At 35.8% G+C, this 22,646-nt stretch overlaps 3 protein-coding genes across 4 annotated transcripts in view; 1 reads left to right on the plus strand and 2 right to left on the minus strand.

Moving 5' to 3' along the window:
• The window catches only part of LOC118275795 (putative epidermal cell surface receptor), a 55,448-nt gene extending 33,079 nt beyond the window's left edge, over positions 1–22,369 (minus strand). The window contains exon 1 of one of the 2 annotated variants that reach the window (XM_050695358.1): positions 22,104–22,369. The gene's annotated coding sequence lies outside the window, so the exon portion shown is untranslated. The remainder of the gene's footprint in view (positions 1–22,103) is intronic. The other variant, XM_050695360.1, reaches the window with a different exon arrangement.
• Positions 17,182–18,311, plus strand: LOC118281365 (myb/SANT-like DNA-binding domain-containing protein 3). Its single transcript, XM_035601941.2, has 2 exons — positions 17,182–17,343; positions 17,445–18,311. Exons 1-2 carry the CDS (start codon positions 17,341–17,343, stop codon positions 18,237–18,239), a joined length of 798 nt encoding a protein of 265 aa, XP_035457834.1. The 5' UTR covers positions 17,182–17,340; the 3' UTR covers positions 18,240–18,311.
• LOC118281525 (putative nuclease HARBI1) lies at positions 18,504–19,492 on the minus strand. The gene is made up of 2 exons (XM_035602098.2): positions 19,362–19,492; positions 18,504–19,239 (listed from the first exon to the last, which is right to left on the minus strand). The coding sequence occupies exons 1-2, from the start codon at positions 19,478–19,480 to the stop codon at positions 18,591–18,593; spliced, it is 768 nt and encodes a 255-aa protein (XP_035457991.2). The 5' UTR covers positions 19,481–19,492; the 3' UTR covers positions 18,504–18,590.
• Positions 22,370–22,646: the final 277 nt, after the last annotated feature.

Genomic DNA, 22,646 nt, shown 5'->3' on the forward strand with positions numbered 1-22,646 from the left:
GGGCGAGTCTCAACAATTTACGTATAGACTAGACCTATATTTACTGCATAATCTTTAAAAAAATGTAGTCCTAAGTTCGCCCTAATTCGGAGCTGAAGAATACTTAACGGGTTTACCGGGGCTCCGGCTCAAAGAACAGGAGTTGGAACGTGGTGGTTTTCGAAAAAGTTATGTTTTCTATACAATATCTTCCATAAACTGCACACGTCACTCGTAATGTTACAGAAGAAAGTGCCCCCAATAGAACCATACCGCGAATGGTGCCAAATGTGCCGCATTTACATAAGAAAATAATGATGAATATGTATTTCATTTTATGTAAATATAAGTATACGATATGGTTATTGTAGTAATGTTTGTTTTATATTGCTTTTCTTTATTTTCTCTATACGTAATATGACTTTCTTTGTGAGATAAGATACGTTTACCCGTTTATGGGTTTATTAAATAAATAAAGAGCAATGTAATTGTAATATTACTTTCGTGAGACATACAAGACACCCGCTTCTCTTGCGTGAGGGTGCGGGTTCGAAACCTACCAAGTGCAAGTACCAATGTGACTTTTCCGGAGTTATAGATACTTTCTAAGATTTGCTAAGCCCCATCGACAAACGGTAAAGAAAAACATCGTGAGGAAACCTGAACTTATAATTTCTAATTATAAGTTTCAAATCGCCATGATTAATGCTACCTTCTCCGTGTGAGAAGAGGCCATTGATCCGCAGTGGCCACTTAAAGGCTTTGGATGTGTGAAACATGCATATTCTAGATTCAAACTTGATTCCTAATAAACCCTATAGTTACGTTAACCAGCCCTCCTCTCTACCTAATTACCTGAACAAGATAAAACACTAGACAAAATAAAGCCACTATTATGTAACACGTAAAAAGAATGGCCACGATTAGCATGTCTATTGTTTGCGGAAACAAAAGAAGGTTGTGTGTTTTGTGTCACTAAAACATTGAAGAAAGTATGTAAGTACAGTGTACCAGGATTTACTTAACGCTTGTTATTGCATGAACGGGTAAGCACAGTTGTCAGTATACGCACGTATACTAAATAAGCTTCTATCAGTGGTTTCACCCGCAACCCGTGGGATAAACAAGGTGTCCTATGTGTTATTCCGGATTTTAAAGAGTAATAAACCCGTGGCCCACATATTTCCCAATGTCGGATACAATTCTAGACTCCTCGCTATTTTATAGAACTTTGACTTGAAACATCCTTGATTCAATTCAGAGGGCTTAGAACGAGTATGATTTACGTTTAACGAAACAAGAGTACGTTCAGATTCGGTTATGATTGGCTGCCGCAAATGAACCAACCAATCAGACTGCTGAACGCGCTCTCGTAATAAAGGTACAGATGATGCTTCAAAATGTGGTGTACAATGTACATGTTTGGTTTACAATCATTGTTGAACTTTTTGTTGTGAATTCAAGAGATCTCCTAACATGGTATCAAGTACGTAGAGGTATCAACATAAAAATATATACCATATAAACAGTAGCATTTACAACCATGACAAACAAGGCACGCAGGTCTTTTAGTTATCTAACAAACAAATTAATTAATGATACCTATTGAATACTAACTCTTACAAAATCAATTGTTAGGTCATCAATCAATAACCCAAAAAGTGTGAAGGTGTAACAAATATTAATTAGAAACGCTATAGGTAACAGCTAGACGCCATTTTTCTAGCCCACGTTAGAATAATAAAGGTCATTCTCAATTAAGAGTGTCTGCAAGAAACCGCAGTCGTATTTGGATTTTTGTTAAAGTTTAAAATAACACTAGATGCTAAAATAACAAGAAATAATATAAATCGAGAATTAGAAAGATTTTAAATGTGGGACAGCCATGCTTTGGTACGAATGGGCCGGCACGACCGGAGTAATATCACGGCCTCACAGATCATCGACGTGAAACACCGCTTGCGTTGTGTTTCGTTGTATGAGTGAGGCTACGGGTAGCCCAATTACCCCCTCCTCAATCTTCCCAATCCCCGATTCCCTAACAACCTTTAAATTTATTCCCTAAGATTCCTAATGGCAACTGATTGGACTATCACGTTGGAGACAGGTAAAAAGTTCAGGTTTATCAGAAAGCGTTTATTTTTTTAGAGGGGAAAATTATTATTGACTAAAAACCATCCCGTTCCTACTCCTGCTTTTTAAGCCGTAGCCCCAGTAAACCCATGACTTTGAAATATGTAGTGCCTTTTATGACAATCGCAGGAAGACTAACGGTAAACTATGTAATAACATCATTATATTAAACATAATTTCACACCTTAAACAAACCATATTAAAACAAACAACAGCTCCACCTAACTTCGGTACCTCCCAGAGCCAAACCATATTACTTCAACTTGACATTTTCGCAAATACTTATAACTCTTCGGGTATAAAAAAGAGTATTTATTTAGCAATACACATAACATCGGTTGCACCGTGGGTAGATCAAGATGATGGCGGCCATTGCGTCATATTCGGGTCACAAGTGCGCGAACGCATCGTCGCTTGCGCACTATGATTTACTTGGGAACATTTCTATGTAGGTTTGTTACTTGTTACGTGCAAAATGTTGTGTTTTGATTGATCAATGTAATAATTTTAAAGATTGATTATGAATGGATAGGGATTGTGGGTTTCTTGGTATAAGTAAGTTGCGGAAATCATAGTAGGTCTGTTATTTATGTAATTTAAGGAATAGAGTATGGTACTCCGTGCTACTACTGAGAAATTTGCGAAAAACTGAAAAAAGCCCAGTAATATTTTCGAAAATACCCAGTAATGCTTTGCATATTTTCGTTGAATCCGAAACCCCTTGTCCGGCAGTTGCACTTATGACCACTTGACCAACGAGGAAGTCTACCTAATTAACAAATATGTATAAAATTACAAATCGTACTATTGAATAAACAACTTCAATAAAGCAGAAGCATTGTTATTAAAAAGAAAAAAAAAACATGAAGATATCTTATCTCTAATTAATTGTAACTATAGATCTACTTTTCACGTGTGATCTCATGGATCGGTGTACGCGCATCGAACCGACCCGATTTCTTCACTGACATCTTCCCATAGACTAGATAGAACCGTGACACATGAAACTGTGCTATTGTTTACCAAAGACATGCAATATTGCACCAATCTCTTCTGCCAAAAGATAATATACTTTATTCGTTTTCAAAATAGAGTCGAATATCGTTTGAAGAATCTTTAAATAATAGTGTAGGATGTCTTCTCAAAAGATTTTAAACTTTATTTGTTTTGGGATAGAGTCGAAGATTGTTTAAAGAGATTGTAAATAATGGTGTAGGTTGATCTGCTTGTGGATACTAACTAGTCAATAGTGATATGTTGAAAGTAACAAGAGTTATACGGGCTATTAAGGAAATACATTGCAAAAACCTTTTCCCATTTGTTTCGGTTTAGTGAGATGTGAACTTTTAGAACATAGTTTTTTTATGTAATAAGCCGGTAAACGAGCAGACGGATCACCTGATGGTAAGCAATCGCCACCGCCTTTGGACACTTGAAACACCAGAGGCGTTACAAGTGCGTTGCCGGCCTTTTAAAGGTTAGGAATTTAAGGGTTGTTGGGAAATCGGGGATTGGGGAGATTAGGAAGGTGAGTAATTGGGCCTCCGGTAACCTCACTCACACAACGCAAGCGTTGTATCACGTCGGTTTTCTGTGAGGCCGTGGTATCACTCCGGTCAAGCAAGTCCATTCGTACCGAAGCATAGCTCTTCTACACTTAAAGGTGGTCCACCGACCACCAGTTCGAAAACCACTAGTTTAGAAGAACTGTGTGATAAAATTTTAACACTAATCAGTCATTTTATATCTACTGTTTTATCGTAAAAGTGAAAAGATAAAGTAGCGCAGGATTGCTTAAAACAAGTCGTCAAGGAACCCTGTTGTAACATCTTGCAATAGAAATAGTTAAAACGAAATTCTTTAGTTAATAAATCTTTGTTTTTGTTTGCCTTCCAACGAAATCCAAATAAAAAATTTAATCTTTATTTTTAAACGTTTATCTATCTAAAATCTAATTATTTCGCGTTTTTACAAAATTTTATACTTGTATCTTGAACTAAGTATTTCTATAAGTTAGTCTTTTTTTAATCATTATTGGCTGTCTCATGGGTTGAGTGGTCACAAGAGCGACTGTCGGACAAAGTGTCTCGGGTTTGATTTCTGGGTCGAGCAAAGTAGGTAATGCCAGGCTTTTTTCGGCTTTTTGAAAATTTCTCAGTAGTAGCACGGAGCCCATATGGCAATAGGCTCACCCCTTTTATATGGTACTTATAACACACATGTTGAAAAGTGCGTGTACATTGTAAATGGAATTACGTGCCGTAATATGCACCTCTGTCTACCCCTTCAGGAATAAAAGGCGCGACGATATTTACTCACACTTTGCACAATACCTAAAACTCTGTAGAAATCCCACAGATTACCGAGTAATTTGGCAAACGTTTAGTTAAGTGCATAGTTAATTACAACTCTACGCAATTGTAGTTAATACGGAATTTGTTTGCACACCGTAATCACCTACTGTGTGATCCGTTGTTGTTAGGACGCGTTCACATGGCCGTAAAGAACTTAAATACTTTGTAGTTATATGTAATAAATGAAAATCTTCAAGATAAGTATTAAAAATGTGTAGTTTTCGAATCCAAAATTGCATCGTTTATAATCCTACTAGCTTCCGCCCGTGGGTTCGCTCGCGTTCCCGTGGGATAAAAAGTAGCCTACGTGTAATTCTAGACCATAATCTACCTAGATACCAAATTTCAGCTCAATCCCTTCCACTGTTTTCACGACACACAGAATCTCACAAACGTTTGCATTTATAGTATTAGTAAGAAGGAAAATAAGAATTACAGCTACCAAAAAGGTATAGGCGTTTTTATGGTATAAGCCGGTAAATGAGCACACGGATCACCTGATGGTAAGCAATCGCCGCCGCTAATGGATTCCCGAAACACCAGAGGCGTTACAAATACGTTGCCGGCCTTTTGGGTGTTAGAAATTTAAGGTTTGCTGGGGAATCGGGGCTTGGGATATTGAGAAGAGGATGGGCCTCCGGTAACCTCACTCACACAACGAAACACAACGCAAGCGTTGTTTCACGTCAGTTTTCTGTGAGACTGTGGTATCACTCCGATCGAGCCGGCCCATTCGTGCCGAAGCATGGCTCTCCCATACAGGTACTCAAAGAAAATATCAATCTCAACTATCAAGGAAGTTAATAAGTGTAGCGATTCGCGTTGATTTTATTAACGTCCGTAGATCGTAACTCGCTATCTTCTTAATTAGTAACAGCAAATTAACATGTTATCTCTTAATCAACAAGACTGCAACTAGTAGATAAGCCCTGCACTGCTTCTAAATGCAATTCTGTCTCCTAGATAACAAGGGTTCTATTGCTGTCGAATAGCAAATGATTTTTTATGGCATAGGTCGGTAGACGAGCATTTGCTGGCCTTTTGGGGTTTAGGAATTTAAGGGGTGTTGGGGAATCGAGGATTGCGAAGGAGGTTAATTGGAACAACGAATTGTTTCACGTTGGTTTTCTGTGAGGTCGTGGTATCACTCCGGTCGTGCCGGGACATTTGTGCCAAAGCATGGCTCTCCCACACTTAAAATATATGTTGACCGTCGGCAGAGGGCGCCCTAGACGCCCTAGGTCGTATATCGACCCGTATTGGCGATATATTAAAGAAGGGCTAAATTAAAAGTAGCATTAACAGACGAGCATGCATGAAGATACTGATTATAATTGTTGATGAAGCGAAAGAAGTTATGTAAGATTCGTAGCAATTGACGTTCCATTGTCTCTATACCCCCATGGCAGAATGGTACAGGTATGATGAATACGTATGTCATTTCTAGAACCTATCACCACCGTAGCCATTTCCAACGGACATACAGACGTCTCCATAATGATTACTATTTAGTCGCCAATCTCCAACATAGTAGTAAGTATTTCTCTAAGTCTAAACACCATTATTTACCTTTCTCCATCCGACACAGCCTCCATATATTGGAGAAATGCTCGCTACGGTGACAACGAGTTACATTTTCTAGTTCAACGACCTTTACACGCTAATTTGTTAGTGAAGTTTGTCGTTTGGGTTTGCTTAGTGATGACGTCATAATTTGTAGGAGGTTCTACTAATAATTTTGGTCTTTATTAATGGAGTAATATGGATAATTTTCGCGAAGATTTATGTCAAAGTGATTATCGATTAAGAATGTATGTCTTTGTGTATTTACGTACGTACTAAAATTCACTTACTCTATATATCTCAAAGGGTATAAAAACAAGACTCCATTACATTCATCACACTACAAATCCTGAGAGTTTCTATTTCTTTACCGATTGGTGAATCCGAAATGTTATTCGTCTTTACAGATCATCGAGTTAGAAAAATATTACACGACCTAATCACGACTTCTCCCGTCTTGGGCGAAGGAAGTATCAGACTCAGAGGGACTACTGACTAAAAACCGCCCGTTCCTACTTCTGCCCTTTCGAGCCGGAGCCCCAATAAACCCGCTAGGTAGTCCGCAACTCCGGATCAGGCATCAGCCCTAATGGGCCCCTCTCCCCTCTGGGTCTGTGGTGGTCTGATGGCTTAAACTTTTTATTAAATAAATAAATAATCGTTCTTTCAAACACCCTTATACATGCAAAAGCTAACATTTTACAACTATATTGTTGTTTTACAAGTAATAAAACTTGTAAACTTTTATAACAGCACCTTTACATATGTTGCCACACACCAAACTCCCACATTAACAATAGTTGTAACTACAAACGCAGTTTTCTTCGCTAATCGGTCGGTCTCTAGTTTCGTAACAATGTATAAGTATTCGTACAAGAAAACTGCATTGTTTGATTATAAACATTGGCTAGGCTTTGGTAACAGTCAAATTGTATGTGGTGTTATGTGTCATAGTTATTTAAGATCCCAATCATCGTTACGATGTCTGTTGTTTAAACATTCAGTGATTATCTAAACGGTATTAAGTCATTCGGTGGGATTATGATATTGATATGGTTGGTGTTAGTACTTAATTTCGTTTTATAAGTACTTTTTTGAGGTGGGAAAATCATCCAATGACTTCCCCTACCTTGGGTGAGGTGAGAGAATGTCAGACTCTTAGTGACTAAAAACCACCCCGTTTCTACACCTGCTTTTCGAGCTGGAGCCCCGGTAACACCGTAGGTCCGCGTTGCTAGCTCGCAGCTCAGGAAATAAGCGCACTTAGGGTACAGATGGGCCCCAGTAGGGCTGAAAATATGCCCGATCAGATCAATACAGATGGGGCCTAGTAGGGCTGATACCCGATCCGGCACTGCGACTGATTACAAGTTACCAGGGCTCCGGCTTAGAGTAGTAGTGTTAGGAAAAATAACCGACTATCACTTTTAAAAACTTGCTGGTAGAGTTTCTAAACGGGTAATTATTTTTCTGTTGCTGCACCGGTACAACTAATTGTGCAGCGATACCGTCCATATAATGATATTACTATAATAAAAATATGTATATAAATGACCGGGGATATAGTTGCATGCAATATTGCATGTCAATGTTTATAATATCGTCGGTTAGTACGTTACGGCCTAATATTTAATGATACATTTTTATACGGAACGCTCCCAAGCGCTGCAAATAGGCGATGGTAAAAATGGGTTATAATAAAAAAAGGAATTAAAATTTATTTTATGCAATAATAGTTGTAATCTACTGCTTAAGACTGATATTGTAATTGCAAATGAATAACACGAACACTAAAGCGATTAAAATTATAAAAACAAAATAAAAGTGTAGCGTTTTTCGGGAGCGTTCCGTTTACACCCTGTATAGATAAAGTTTTATCCGATTATTCGAAACTCACAATCATCGTCAGTTTTCCATGCCACGTCACAACATAACATCTTCTAGTTTAAGTAATTATTATAAAACAGATTACCTAGTTACTGATCTTATTTTTTTAAAGGGTTCTAGTGATGATAGTGAGTTTATAGTGATACATACATACATATATTATACCAAGGCCAACCTAGTCATATTCAGTGTAAGCCATGCACGTACAATAAGAATGGGCTGTAGTTGGGAAATTTTGAAAAATTTTGAAGGTTGATTAAGTTATTCATTGGTCCTTCGATCACGGAACCATCAATACACATATAGACCAATGACGTCAGAGAAAGTGAGCAACGTCTTCCAAAAATGTATTGCGATAGAATGACGTGGTCGCACTTCGTATTATTGAAGGCCATTCGTAAGTATGGTGTGTTGATAGGAGGTCTACTCGATTATAGAATGTGTATTTAGAAGGTACTTAATATGTACCATATGGGTTCAATATTTGTTCGAGCTTTTCCTTCTTAATGTTTTACCTTATGTAATGCACGAATTGTTCGATGTAGAGAAATGATACCGCCTCTTTTATGAAAAGTTTAATAAGTTGAGGTTTTTTAGTTATTTGATTTTCAAAGATACTGTTGCAAAACGCTTATATTTAAAACAATCTGTTATCTCCAAAAAGCTTATAAAAATGGCTAGGTTTTACCTTTTTTCAAAAATATCACGATCTATCGAAGACAAAGATCAATAATTAAGATTACTTAATTACTGATTACTGTTTTATAAAAGATAGGATAAAAATACTTACAATGACAAATTCCAGATCCCCTTTAATCGGATGTCAAGAAACACACAGACATTAAGTGTTGATATTTTTATACGAATACTCGTATCAACCTCCATACATTTGAACGGCTAAGATCTCGCAATAAATAAACTACGGTTAAATAATCTCAGGCATTTGTGCTAACTGCTCTAGCGATTACTGGGAAACCGCTATGTTTGTACATCGAGTAATTACTGACCAATTACTATTTAACCGATCATATAAGATAAAAGAATCGAGAATAAAAATTTAAGAAATTTTGGTAATGACATAAACATGGTATTAAGCTGTATAATTGATTATTAAAAAGATACAACTTCACACCTTTTTATTCCCCGTAGGGAAAGCAGATTGATGTTAACACCCACTTTTTACTAGTTACTATTAGTTGTTGGTAATCACCATGAAGCAAAGACGAAGAGAGATTTCTCTTTAATATAAAACAGGACACTTTAAGGGGAGCGCGGGATGTTAGAGACCACGCCCGTCTCTATTTTCCATCTAGCGGTCCGATACTCCAAAAACCATTGAATGACAAAAACGTTGCCAAATTGTCCACATTTTAATGTGTCACTTTCACCTTTTTACTTATAATATCATTGGGCAGGGCCGATTTTTTGGGTCCAAGTGCACAATTACATTATGGCATCTCCTCTTTATGGCTATGCTAGGCTTTTAATTGTTTCCAGACAATGTTTTTTCTAATGTTGTTACTTCTACAAAATATATGGAAAATCACTGGAAAAGGTAAGATAATCAGCACCCAAGCACAGGTGAAGCGTGTCGTTAATAATAATAGACAAATTATTTTAAATCACTTTTCTGATAATTTGATTTATAATCAAAGGACATCCCTTATTACATATACAAATAGATGCTTACACTGCAGGTGGCAGGAAGGCGAGCTATCTTTTAACCTAACGGGAATCAAACGAGCGATGCATTCAGTTAACGACACTACCATAAACAAACATCCTTAATTCCTTCACAACTGCATAGAACCGGGAAATGAATAAACACTTATTATGTATTATACTAAGTTTCATCGCAATCAGACAGACAGACAGACAAAAATTGTTTTAATCACGTTTTTAGTCTGTCCGACAGCATATGCGCCGAGTATTATTACACTTGACCGTTCACACTCAACCGATGATACGTTAGTGCAACCGATGATACGCTCGACGTATTTTACGTCAGATATGAACCGACCCTTAGGCATTACTTTCAATGTTCACCTCTGTCTATTTCATCTTGAAACAACAAAAGGCGTGCATTATTTGACAATAACACGAGAAAAAATAAGACAAAGTTACCGCCAAAAAAACAACCATAGACTCTATTTGTACTCAACCAGGCAAAGATATGCACATAATGCCAGAGACGTCAAAACCGTCAAGATCCCTTATCTGTGAGTGCAGGGATAAACGGAGCGCAACCAGTTCTTTGCTATTTGCGAAATCATCTTATCGCTGAGTGCAATTCTCCTTTTGTGGGTTATTTATTTATTTAAGTGTTTTTTTTTTATTTAAGAGCTGGATCTCTATAGGATAATATAAAACACTTATTAAAGTTCCTTTGACAACTTATAACGAATTGTTAAGTTTTTTCAAAAGATTTCTGACTTTAATGTAAAACCATAAAGCATAAAATCGAAGTTCCAAAGTTTTATAAGCATAATCTAATTAATTGAGACGCAGCAAAAGTCCAAATTCCAATCATTAATTCCATCATCATCAACAGCCTATAAATGGCCATTGCTGACCAAAGGCCTCTTCTCGTACTGAGAAGGTTTGAGCATTACAACCATTGCAATAAAACCGTAAATAGGTACTTTTGAAACGTTAACAAATAGAGAAATAAATAATAGTTTGTTAGTCTGTCCGTCATCGTCAGTGCTAAGAAGCTACGTCCTAAGTATAGCTCCAGCCTACAGTAAGCTAAGGTTAAAACATTATCTTTGAGAATGGTCTCCAGAATAATTCATTGGCATTATTAAATTTGATTTATCATGCAAAAGCAGTAACACAAGACCAACATGTTGTCCTTCACAAACCTTTAGAGAATTCAATCTAAAAATAAATTCACACAAAATAACAACAATCAAAGACAAAATCAGCATATTTTTTAAATCACGGCCAATGTCAAAATTTCCCGCCAAACAGGTTTCAAACAATGACAGTTCCCGTTACGTTCAACAATCATAATATCAAGAATTATTATTAGCTAAAATAAAATTCCAGAAATTTAATACTAAAGCATTTTGTTCTGTGAAATGTTTGAATGGGTTATTATATTAAAGGTTCCCATAGTACTTGCGCAAGTTGACCTTGGGCTTCGAGCTGAGTGGCTGAGTAGCAAGCGGGGTCATGTTCACAGCTTGAGCTTTTGGCGGGTCATTAAGGTAAATACTCGGGTCTCCATCTTGAAACGTGTTTTATTGGTAAAAGAACGCGTTTCGAACCTTTATGGAGTTCGATTTTACATTCTGTGTGGTTTTTTTTTTCGTGTTCTGTTTTGACCAATATTGATTTTAATGTTACGTATTTTGCTAATAAAATCAATGATTTCGCTTCTTTATTTGAATATACTCTAATCCATTGTTAATTTACCCAAAAATAAAAGTACCTATTCTAGTACTAGTTTTGATTTGATAAGTATCGTTTTATGTATAAAATCGAGAACGGCTGCACTGATTTGGCAAATTATTGTCTTGAATTATTTATGGAAGTCCAGAGAAGGTTTAAAAGATGAAAAATATAATTATTGAGGCGGTACTAAGTTTACCGGGACAGCTGGTTTTAAATACTTTCTTAATTCCATTACTAAAATCTAACGCCTAAATAACATTCTTCACAAAATGAACTTAATAAAAAAAACTATTCTAACACGAACATACAAAATGAAATAACACGTTCATGTCAATAAGTAGTTCGCGCAGAAATAACTGACAATTTGCAAATGCGTCTGATTACTGTCTACAGACCATAATGCTACAACGATGGTCCTCTCTATACTCTATGATTTATGTACCGTAACCTCTTTTTGTAATCTGCACCTATAAATTAATCAGTAATTTAGAAATTAATGGATGAATCTGACATTTACACCGAATGGAGTATTCGTTTATACTCATAGGTATGCTAAAGTGAAAGTTGGGTATTTAAAGAGCGTCGACATTAAATCTACATAAGCACTTTGACATACAATTTCAAAGCATTTAAGTGAATTAATCTTGAAACTAATTGGTACAACGAACATTGAATATCATTGTGGAAAAACGTAAACAAAAGAGAAAGGAATTTTTACGAGTATAGCATTATTTTAGCTGTTGCGGCTTTTTGAGAACAAAATTGAGGTCTATGTCAATTGAATTGTAAAAACAAAGAGGTTTTATTTTGGTGTAGTACACTACAATGTACAATGTTGTGAATTATTAATTGTTGATCTTAATCTTTGTACCTTGGTCCAAAATTTTAACGATGTTATGAATATAAAGTGATAACGCTCTCTGATAAACCTGAATCTTTAAAACTGCGAATACTGCAATCTGCAGGTGTGGACATTTATAGTATACTTCTTTTTATTTTATGGACGGAGAAAATCATCCAGTGACTTTTACCACCGAGTGAAGAGGGAGTGTCAGACTCTTACTGACTAAAAATCACCCTGTTCCTACTCCTGTTTTTCGAGCCGGAGCCCCGGTAACTCGCTATACAGTCTGCAGCACCAAGATAATTTTACAATCATCTGTAAGTACTGTAAAGTACAGTTTGTTTTAATTGGGTAATCTAGCCCTTAATAAACCTAGGTAGGTATATGAAAATCTTATTATGCACCTACCTATACTTCTGCTCAACCCTTTACCTATATATGGCTAGCTGAAATCACCAACAAAACATTGCAAGTTGCAACTGACCGCGTTAACACCGCTCTAGTTTCGTTCTTTTCTTCGAAACGGTACTTCAGCGAGCTGTAATCAAGTAATAGATAATCTTGCTTAATTAAAATTTAATGGTTCCATTGTTTCCACAATATTTTCAGCTTCGAAACTAGAGAGGAACTCTTTAAAGAAATCTGAGTCGGTTCAAACAAGCGCCGGTAAATCTCAAGCGATATCTATAAACAATGTTTGAATGTTTGATTTTTGTTATATGAACCATCACGAGATCTTATTAGATATTTGGAAAATAATTATTACTTTGTTTGTTTAACTTTTTTTTCAGATTGTTATGAATTTGATGTCGGGAGAAACTTTTTTAGCGTTGCTCCACACTCTGATTTTCTCCTATGTCGTGTGTGCGTTTACAAACATACATGTTCACATACACATGACACCCAGACTCGAAACAACAATTTGTGGATCACACAAAGAGTTGCTTCGTTCGGGAATCGAACCCGCTATACGTTACTTGGCAGCCGGTTGCCCAGCTACCGCACCAGTGATATAGATTTTTTGTAAAGCAGAGGGCCGCATGGTGTAATACTAATACTTGTTATACTTACGTTAAGGAGATTTCTATTTTATAACTGAGAATTTCTTTCAAAAATCTATAACGAACCTTTGCTCCACTCCCGACACAATTCTTTTTAATACTAATGAGACATATGTCATGTAAAATAAAACAGTTTCGAGAAACTGCGTATCTAAAACATAACTTAACTCCATAATAGACAACATAAGTAGAAACAACTTAGCTGTAACTTAATAAAAAAAACTAGTAACTTTAACTTAACCAACGTTAGGTCACCCATTTTGCCTATTACAGTAAAACCTACTTCAAGCGACCGGTTTAGAAAAATGTTAAACATGTCGATTTAATCCCACATAGTTGTAACTGTTAAAAAGAAGACATGTAGTTCTTTTCAAATGGAAATGTAAATGTAGTTGAAATTGACAGAAAAGTCTTCTTCACTATAAATTATCGTTGTAAACGATGGGAATCGTATAAAAAATAAGAATTTTAGAGTTGGAAGTAAATTATTTTGTTATGTTGTTCTATGCTACCCGGAGCTACGGACTGCCTAGCGGGCTACCGGGGCTCTGGCTCGAAATGCAGGAGTAGAAACGGGGTGGTTTTTAGTCATTAAGAGTCTGATACTCGTTCTAGCGTTCTATTGTGCGGGGGAATTGCACAACTTGATTCCCCCTAGTCCTTTTCATCATCGAACCACAAGACAATCGGCGAGGCGTCACCGCTTCATGGTAGATATCCCACCAACTCGCACGAAGCGCTTCGCTTCAAGCTTCCTTGTGCGAACTGCTAGGGAGTGGAACTCCTTGCCGGAGTCTGTGTTTCCTGATGGGTATAACCTGGGTGTCTTCAAGGCCCGAGTGAATAGGTTGCTTATGGGCAGACGTGCTCCACCGTAGGCCGCATCATCACTTACCATCAGGTGAGATAGCGGTCAAACGTCGACCCATTAAATGTAAAAAAAAAAAAAAAAATAGCTTCGTTCAAGGCGGGAGTAGTAATTGGCGATTTTCCCCCTCACGATAAATGCTGTTCTATTAAATGTCATGTTAGCTCAGACGTTTAAGAAGCTCGGTTTTGATGCAAACTTACCAATGGGAACCAATGTGACGTTTTTATACTTTTTAAGGTTATTTAAACACCACTCACAAACGGTAAAGTAAAGGAAAACATTGTGAGGAAACCTGCGTTTATAATTTCGAATTATAAGTTTGAATCTTACTCAGCTCTTACGACAGCCGTTGGAAGAGTAGACTTAGTTGAAAACTATAAAATATTTAAAACGAATAATAGTTTTAACAGCATTATATAGCAAACTGTTCATTATACATAACATAGATACTATATCTACATTCTGACACCTCATAAAAACCAAAAGTTCATTTTATTGTTTAGTTAGAACACCATTCATAATTAACAGCCCACATCATAGATAAGCGAGCTATTTCTGATTTGAAACTAAATAGATTTTTTAATGAAAAAAAATCCTACCTGAGTTATTTGGACCCTTTGGGCTTCGGTGCCCCATAACCTTGGGCCTTGGGGCTTATTAAGGTAGATGGAGGGTTAACCTTCAAAATTGATGGGTATAAGTGCTTATAAAATTGCTACTTAGTATAAAATCGCTACTTATATTATAAGTTTGGAATGTGGCGATTAGTTTTTGTTAATAAATAAAAGGAAAATATTAGCAATAATATTAGTTACATATTTGTTACAGAATGTCTAGCGGGTTACTGGGGCTCCGGCTCGAAAAGCAGGAGTAGGAACGGGGTGGTTTTTAGTCAGTAAGAGTCTGACACTCCCTCTTACCTCGCCCAAGGCGGGAGAAGTCATTAGATGATTTTCCCCCACAAAATAGTATATTACTTATTTAGACGGAACGATTTGAGAGCGATATATTTTACTTTAAGATATAAAAGGTACATTGTAGATATTTTTACGACTTGTTTTTGCTTGTAAAATTAGCAAAACTACTGTTAAATTGTTTCAATACCTATTACGTCGATACCGACCTGAATATCCATAAAGAGTTTGAGTTATTTTTTAAGATTTCTAAACTACTTACTAATTTTGGTGATATATAACATTTTTAACAAGTAGACCGACGATTTCAAAGATTTAAAAAATATATATTATTTAGTGGCTTATAATCTAAAATAGCAATTCGTGTAAATAGTATCTTTACATGAGGCTTAAGAATCTGCAATACATTTGTTACAATTTTGAGTTAGATACCATAACAATACCTGACGGTAAGCAATCGCCGTCGCCCATGAACACCCGAAACACCAGAGGCGCTACAAGTACATTGCCGGGCTATTGGGGGTTAAGGATCTAAGGGTTATTGGAGAATCGGGGACTGGGACGGGCGGTAATTGGGCCTCCGATAACCTCACTCACACAACGAAACTTAACTTATTGAAGACTCAAATGACTCATCTTTTAAACCTTCAGCTCTAAGACGTGCCAGTTTCCGCACGAAGTTTTCTTTTTTCATTCATAATGATGAAACATACAAATTAGTTCCTGACTCATCACGACCAACAAATGAATTGGTAGGGTCGGTAAAAAATTACCTTTTGTGAATCTTTTATTTCATTATAAGAACATGGCCACAGGTTCGTATGCGATGTTTAAAAACAAATTTTCCTTATAATTTTATAAAGAGAGACGTTTCAACCAAGTTGCATAAATCGTGGCATATTTGCTGGATTATTATGTAGGTTTATATAATTTCAAATTATAAAGAATTAGTTTTAGGTAATAACCGACTGGTTTCAGAATAAAAGTGCCAATTTTAAGTCATAATAAGTGGTGGTGTTTAGTTTTATTCTCTCGACTAAATAGGATTAAATATGAAGCAAAAAGATAATAGGAAACCATATTACATTCATTAGAACTTAAAACGGGATATTTATTTACCCTGTTTATTTATGTTTATGAGTTTCCAATATTTCGGCACTGTTGCCACCGCCATGATCACGGATGAACTGAAGTATATGCGTCTGTGATCATGGCGCTATCTAATCATATTACTAGTGACTATGTAAGTTTAAAAACATAACATTCATTTTGAGTTATTCAAAATAACCTCAAAACATGCCATCAAACAGGACTTGGTCCTTTGAGCCGTACGTTTGCTCGTATTGGACGCAATTTCGCGCCCACAACCATTTGCATGTAAATCCGACGCAAGCGCAACGCAAAGAACTGTCGTCGCATGCTAGTTGAATATTGATGTAATGGTCTGGTCAGGGGTGATGGATCAGACGTAGTTTAGTGTGATAATTTTCATAATTAACCTGTATGGAAGAGCTTAATAACTTAGAATTGAAGGCTCGCTATCACTAATATAAAGTAACTACCTTATGGAAGGTGCTCAACTAGTGAAACTATGAGAAGGAATGAGGAAAAAGGTTAGTTTTAAATGAAGGAGAAGTTTAGGTATCACTTTACTTTTAGTTTGATAAAAAAGGAACATTATATACTTATTAGAATTGACATCAAAGCTATATACTTATATCTTATAACTCTAAACAACGATTTTTTAAAGCATTTTACAACATTATCTGCCACACTCAGAGTGGCTTATTAAATTAGTCCTAACGAATACACAACTAATTTTCATTAAATCCGCTAATGAACGATTCATCTCAGAGACATTTTTTAAGGGTTCGTTAGTTAATGTCATCTTTAAGTATTCGTAGGGTGGGGTATCGCCAAATCATTGTATAGATTGCATATCGATAAACGTTTGGTGTGGCCACACATGGGAAAATGTTAATATCAAATGATTAGAAATGTTTATTTAAACACATTAAGTGCGTATAAAACAATAATAAGAGTTAAATTTCGTACATTTATCGATAGTTTTTAATAAAATACAAACCAAAACGGCTATTTTCGATCAAAGAAGATAAAGCAATCGGACTCTTTTTTTACTGGCAACTGGAATTTCTTTGGCACTTGTCAAGTTGTCAGTGTCATGTTTTATAAATATTATGATTGTTTGTTTACGTTTTTTCATAATAAATTATTTTCTTTAGTTCTTACTGCAAATTAATGAATACATACATGATTAAATAATTACAGCACAAATAAACTTTTGTGTTGTTATAGCGTTATCATAACTTGCAACATGGTGAGTTTCATTGAGTGCCTATATTCTGTAAATGTAAATGTAATAAAAAAATAACGACGCCACGGTTGTATTAAAAACTTACATGCCTTTTTTTATTTTAGGAGCCTGTACAAGTAAATCGACGCAAAAGGGTGGCCAATTTCACCGCCGACGAAAAAATTTTATTGGCACAACTAGTTAAAAAGAGACCAATTGTGGAATCAAAAATAACAGATGGCAAGTCGGTCGCCAAAAAACAAGTGGCATGGGAGCAAATAACACAAGAATTTAATTCAAATGCCAATGTTCACAAGCGTGAAACTATAACTTTGAAAAGAGCATGGGATAACATGAAAGCTGTCACACGAAAAGCTCGTGCGGCCGAAAGAGGAAATTTAATTAGGACTGGAGGTGGCCCACAACCGCCTCCCTTATCACCACAACATGGTGCCATAATAAGCATAGTTGAAGAGGCTGCACCTGCGGTGATTACTGAAATAAAAAATACATTTGACATTGATGGCACCATTTTAAATTCTATTGATACTCAAGAATTAAACATAATTTCAGAATCAGTAAATAACCCAGATACTATAGATATTGAGTTTAAAATAAATTCTCCAGAAGATACAAACCAGCTTGAAGATGAAGAACTTTTTAAAAATAACAGTGATAAGGAAAATTCTAATCAATCAATCAAAACAACTGACCAAGTGCGTAGACCTACTGACTATATTCGTCGGGAGGCTGTATTACGCATTAGACATTTTGAAAATAAGAAAAAAATTGAAATTCAGATATTAAAAACACAGCTGGAAATAGAACAAATTAGAAAAAAAACAGCATTGTTGGAGCAAGAAAAAGCTAAATATAATTTAGAAAAAGCAAAATCAGAAGTTACTTCTAATTCTAATTGATAGATAATAAGAAAAAGTATAATAATAGTAATTTTTCAGTTTAGTTTTGAAATAAAAGTTTATAGTTGATTATTTTGTGGATTTTTATTTATTCAATAATTATTAACCCATTCTTGGTCGCTGTGCCAATTTGGGAACACCTAATAATATAGAGTAGATGCGTTATACTATAGAAATCAACGTTTCTAAATGTACTAATAAAGCCCACCTTATTTCAAAACCACATAAATATATCTTCTAAATAAAGTAAAGAAAAACATATTGGATATTGTAATATATTTATTAGAAAATCAAGTCTTTTTGTCATTTCAACATAATTGTTTTTCTTAGTAATCAGGCCATCTTTGGTAATTATTGAAAAAATCTATCCACCAACGATTGTCGCACTGTAAAACCATTGCTGTTGGTATTTTCTCCGGATACTGCAACAGCAACATCATCATTTTGAATGTCAATGTCTTCATAGTAATTCATTGGCATCACATCATCTACTGATAATGCAATATTATGTAATGTTGCACATGCGCATATCACTGCTACAACTGTCTCCACCTTCACACCCATTCCCACTTGAAGACAAGGAAATCTTCTTTTCCAAACCCCAAAACATCTTTCCACAGTATTTCTTGTTTTAATGTGGCTTTTGTTATAATTTTCTTGTGGGTTTGTATGTGGAGACAAAAATGGTGTAAGCAGAACACTGCTTACTGCATACCCGCTGTTCCCTAAAATAATTCCCTTTAATATGCTAGTATTTAGTCTTTGCTTAATAGCACTGCTTTTATAAATGAAACTGTCATGTGTACTGCCAGGCCACCTGGCTACTAGATCAAAAAATTCTAAGTTTGGCCCTGTGACTGCTTGCACATTGATTGAAAAATAGCCTTTTCTATTTCTATATACTTCGGAAGATTGTCCTCCTGGGCTTCTTATTTTAATATGGGTGCAATCAATACACCCAATTACTCCAGGAAAATGAGCTATTTCATAAAATGTTTGCCTGGAACAAAAAGAAAACAACAATTTTAGTACAATCATGTAGATTAAAGAATTATATATTAGGTACCGCTATGCACTTAACTAAATTCACATTTACACACAACCCACAAAGAAAGTACTTACTTTACTGTACTAATTTCACTTTCAGTGGATGGAAATTTTACAAAATCTTTCATTTTGTTTGCTAATAGCGTAGAAACTTGGGCTATGATTCGGGATACTGACTGCTGGCAGACATTCATCACGTCTCCATCCAATTTCTGCAAATAAAGAACGACATTCTATAGACATGAAATCGTCTATTTAATACTTATCATACCTAATTCTGTATAATTCAATAAATAGTATCTACTAAGCACTAACCTGAAAACTCCCTGTTGCGTAGTAGCGTAACGACAGCAGTACCATTATTTCAGGGGCAAATGGTAATCCCCTTTTTGTAGGTTTTCTTAAATCGGGCTCCAGCAAAGGCAAGATAATGGTTTTAACAGATTCAGGCGTAAATCTGTATCGCTCATGGAATTCACGAATAGAGTATTTTCTAAAAGGATCAGAGTAGTCACGTAAATATCGCCTCGGTCCCACTACTCTGTTTCTTCTAGCAAATTCAAAAAAATCAATAAACTCTCCGAAATCAGACATTTTGCAATTGAAAAATTGAAATTGACAATGTAAACAATAACAAAACATATGTTCGACAAAGATGGCGGACGTCATAATCGACCATTAACTACCTTAAGTAAAGGTTTTGCCATACTTAACTTTAAATGTCATTTAAGCAAGATAAAGGACCATTAACTGTCTCTGAGAGTGAATTTTTTTAAAGTTTTACTAAGGAACGACTTAAGTAGCCATTAACTGACTCTGAGTGTGGCAGTATAACTTCACTGCACATACAGAGATTAGATAAAAATCAGTGACAGCCCTAGCAAACCAATCGACCGGTACATTTAACACGATAGCATTTCTCCCACGTTGTGCGCAGGCGCCACTACATGGTCGCTTGTAAAACAATCCCATTTCTGCTATATGTAAGAACAAATTTAAGAGTGAAAAGAAAACATGACATCTACAACTGACTCCTGGATTGAATTCCAAAAAGAAGTAAAACGTATTATAGTACATACATAGTACATAATCATAATAACACGCGTCATTTAATCCGTGAAAGGGTTGGCTGGCACATATTATATGTAACACCCTCTTTTTATCAGATACGATATATGAATTTTTTTTTTGCAACAGTGCCGAAATATCGGAAACTCGATAAAATAAATAAACATGGTAAATATCCCGTTATAAGTTCTAATAATACTATATATGAATCCCATGTACCATTAGGGCCTAATACGGGGCAAGTCACCCAGGCAATGTCTGAAAATGGGCACAATTCTGGATACTGTGATTGCTGGCTAAAGATTTGATTATATGAAATTAAGATAATATGAGATCAGATAAAAGGTAATAGTAGTTCGAAAACATCTTCTTTAAAACCACTCAGTTGTTAAAACAGAAGAATGTGTGTAAGTAGTCTAAAAATAAGTTGTATTTTACCGTGCGTAGTAAGAACATGATAGGAATTTAGAGTTTGTTCATTGTCTCCTAGTTTAGCTGAACTGTTATAATAATATGTGTTTGTTGAATACCTATTTGTAACGTATGATTCTTTCCTACGTTTTAAGTTAGGTACAGGTTATTCTAATTATTTGAAAAAAATAAGGGATATTTGTTTATACTATAGAATGCAACGTTTCTACCACAAATTATAATATTATTAGGTGTTCCCAAATTGGCATAGTAACCAAGAATGGAACTTATAAACTGATGCAAACTACCGTACTCAAACTTTAATGATTACTTAAACTATTGCTTAATAACGATTTTGTCGTGAAAACAATTGCTAAGGACTTGGGTAAGTAACCATTAAATGACTCTGAGTAGTAAATGAAAAAGTAGAAATATTTGCTTCACGGGATGATGTGGTATGGATTTTTACGATCAGAAACCATTACAGGATGAGGATTCGAAAGACCAAACAAATTAGCACCCTTTTCCGACCATATGATTTCTTCCAAGCACAAATCGAGTAAAGTAAAATTTAATAGCTATTAACGTTCGATAATACTAATAACTTATATCCCAGCTTATTTACTATCGCTATCTTATAAAGCCTCAAGCTATAAGTCCCTAACACATTACGTAAACGCTCGTAAAAACGGTTTTGTGTTAATATATTCGCAGGTGATTGTACTCTAGTAGGAAATGAGAAAAAATAATGCATTGTATGTGCATTGCGGTTATTGGTGCCGGCAATGTTGTTATTCTCAGCATTTCTGTCAGCTTTCGCTTTTTGCTGTTAACCAAGTAGGTTAACTGTTAGTGAGAATTTTTGTTCAATATTAATCTGTTTCAATCGTGTGAGCTCGTTGATGTCTAATGTTTGGGAGATTTGAAGACAGCGTTTCGAATGAAAATTGGTGTTTAAAAATTATAGTTTATGGATTTTATTGATTAGTTAACATAATTATTTAAGTTCTGTAGATATTTGTAACTTGTATACAAGTTAAGGTACCGGTTTGTTAAGGAAAACTTATAATAATAAAGAGAGAAGATATAAAAACTAACAAATCATCGCGTTAAAAAGCTCATTAGAGATCCCACATCACTGCTGACCGCTACAAGACCCACAATTTCTTTAGTAGTGGAAAGTTTCGTTATGTTTGTAGCCATTTGTAAACGCTTAGACACTAGAGATGCGCCTGCGTCGGTGAGAGGCTTCGCCCCAAACACGGGCCGTGGTACGATGACGGCGATGCGTCCCTAAATAATACCGCTATTATACGCTTAAAACTTCAAACAACATACCGGTGGACTATAGAAAAACACTCCTGGCAGGTAGGAACACTTTCTAACAAAAAAAAAAACAATACAGTCCGTTTCACATTCACTGACACAACACTAGAAAAAAAACTTAAGGATAATAGTTCAAATATATTTGAAAAGAATTTAAAAAATGTTTTGTGATGACACGATATGGTATTGGTTTATGCGCGTGCGCGGATCGCGCGTGCGTGGTGGAGTGTTGACGCGGTGCGCGGGACTGACGCGCTGCGCGGGCGCCGCCGACCGGTCGAGATTTCTCCCCGTAAACAACGAAAGCGAGCCTCCAAGCCTTTCTTCGAGTCGCGGCGAAACGAGAAAGAGGCCCTACTAGTTGTTCTCGAATGGTTACTACGTGAGTTACTCGATACAGGAAATATTGGTGTCTTTTTATTTAATTATTTATTGTTAAATGTAAGTATGCGATTAACATTTTTTTAAAGCATTTAAGGTAAATGAACTCTCATCAGTGTTTAAACATTGTACTTTTGAAACGACACAACAGTTAGGAAATGCCGACATCTGTTC

This window comes from Spodoptera frugiperda, chromosome 8 (assembly GCF_023101765.2).
Source record: "Spodoptera frugiperda isolate SF20-4 chromosome 8, AGI-APGP_CSIRO_Sfru_2.0, whole genome shotgun sequence".
In the NCBI taxonomy this organism is placed as follows: domain Eukaryota; kingdom Metazoa; phylum Arthropoda; class Insecta; order Lepidoptera; family Noctuidae; genus Spodoptera; species Spodoptera frugiperda.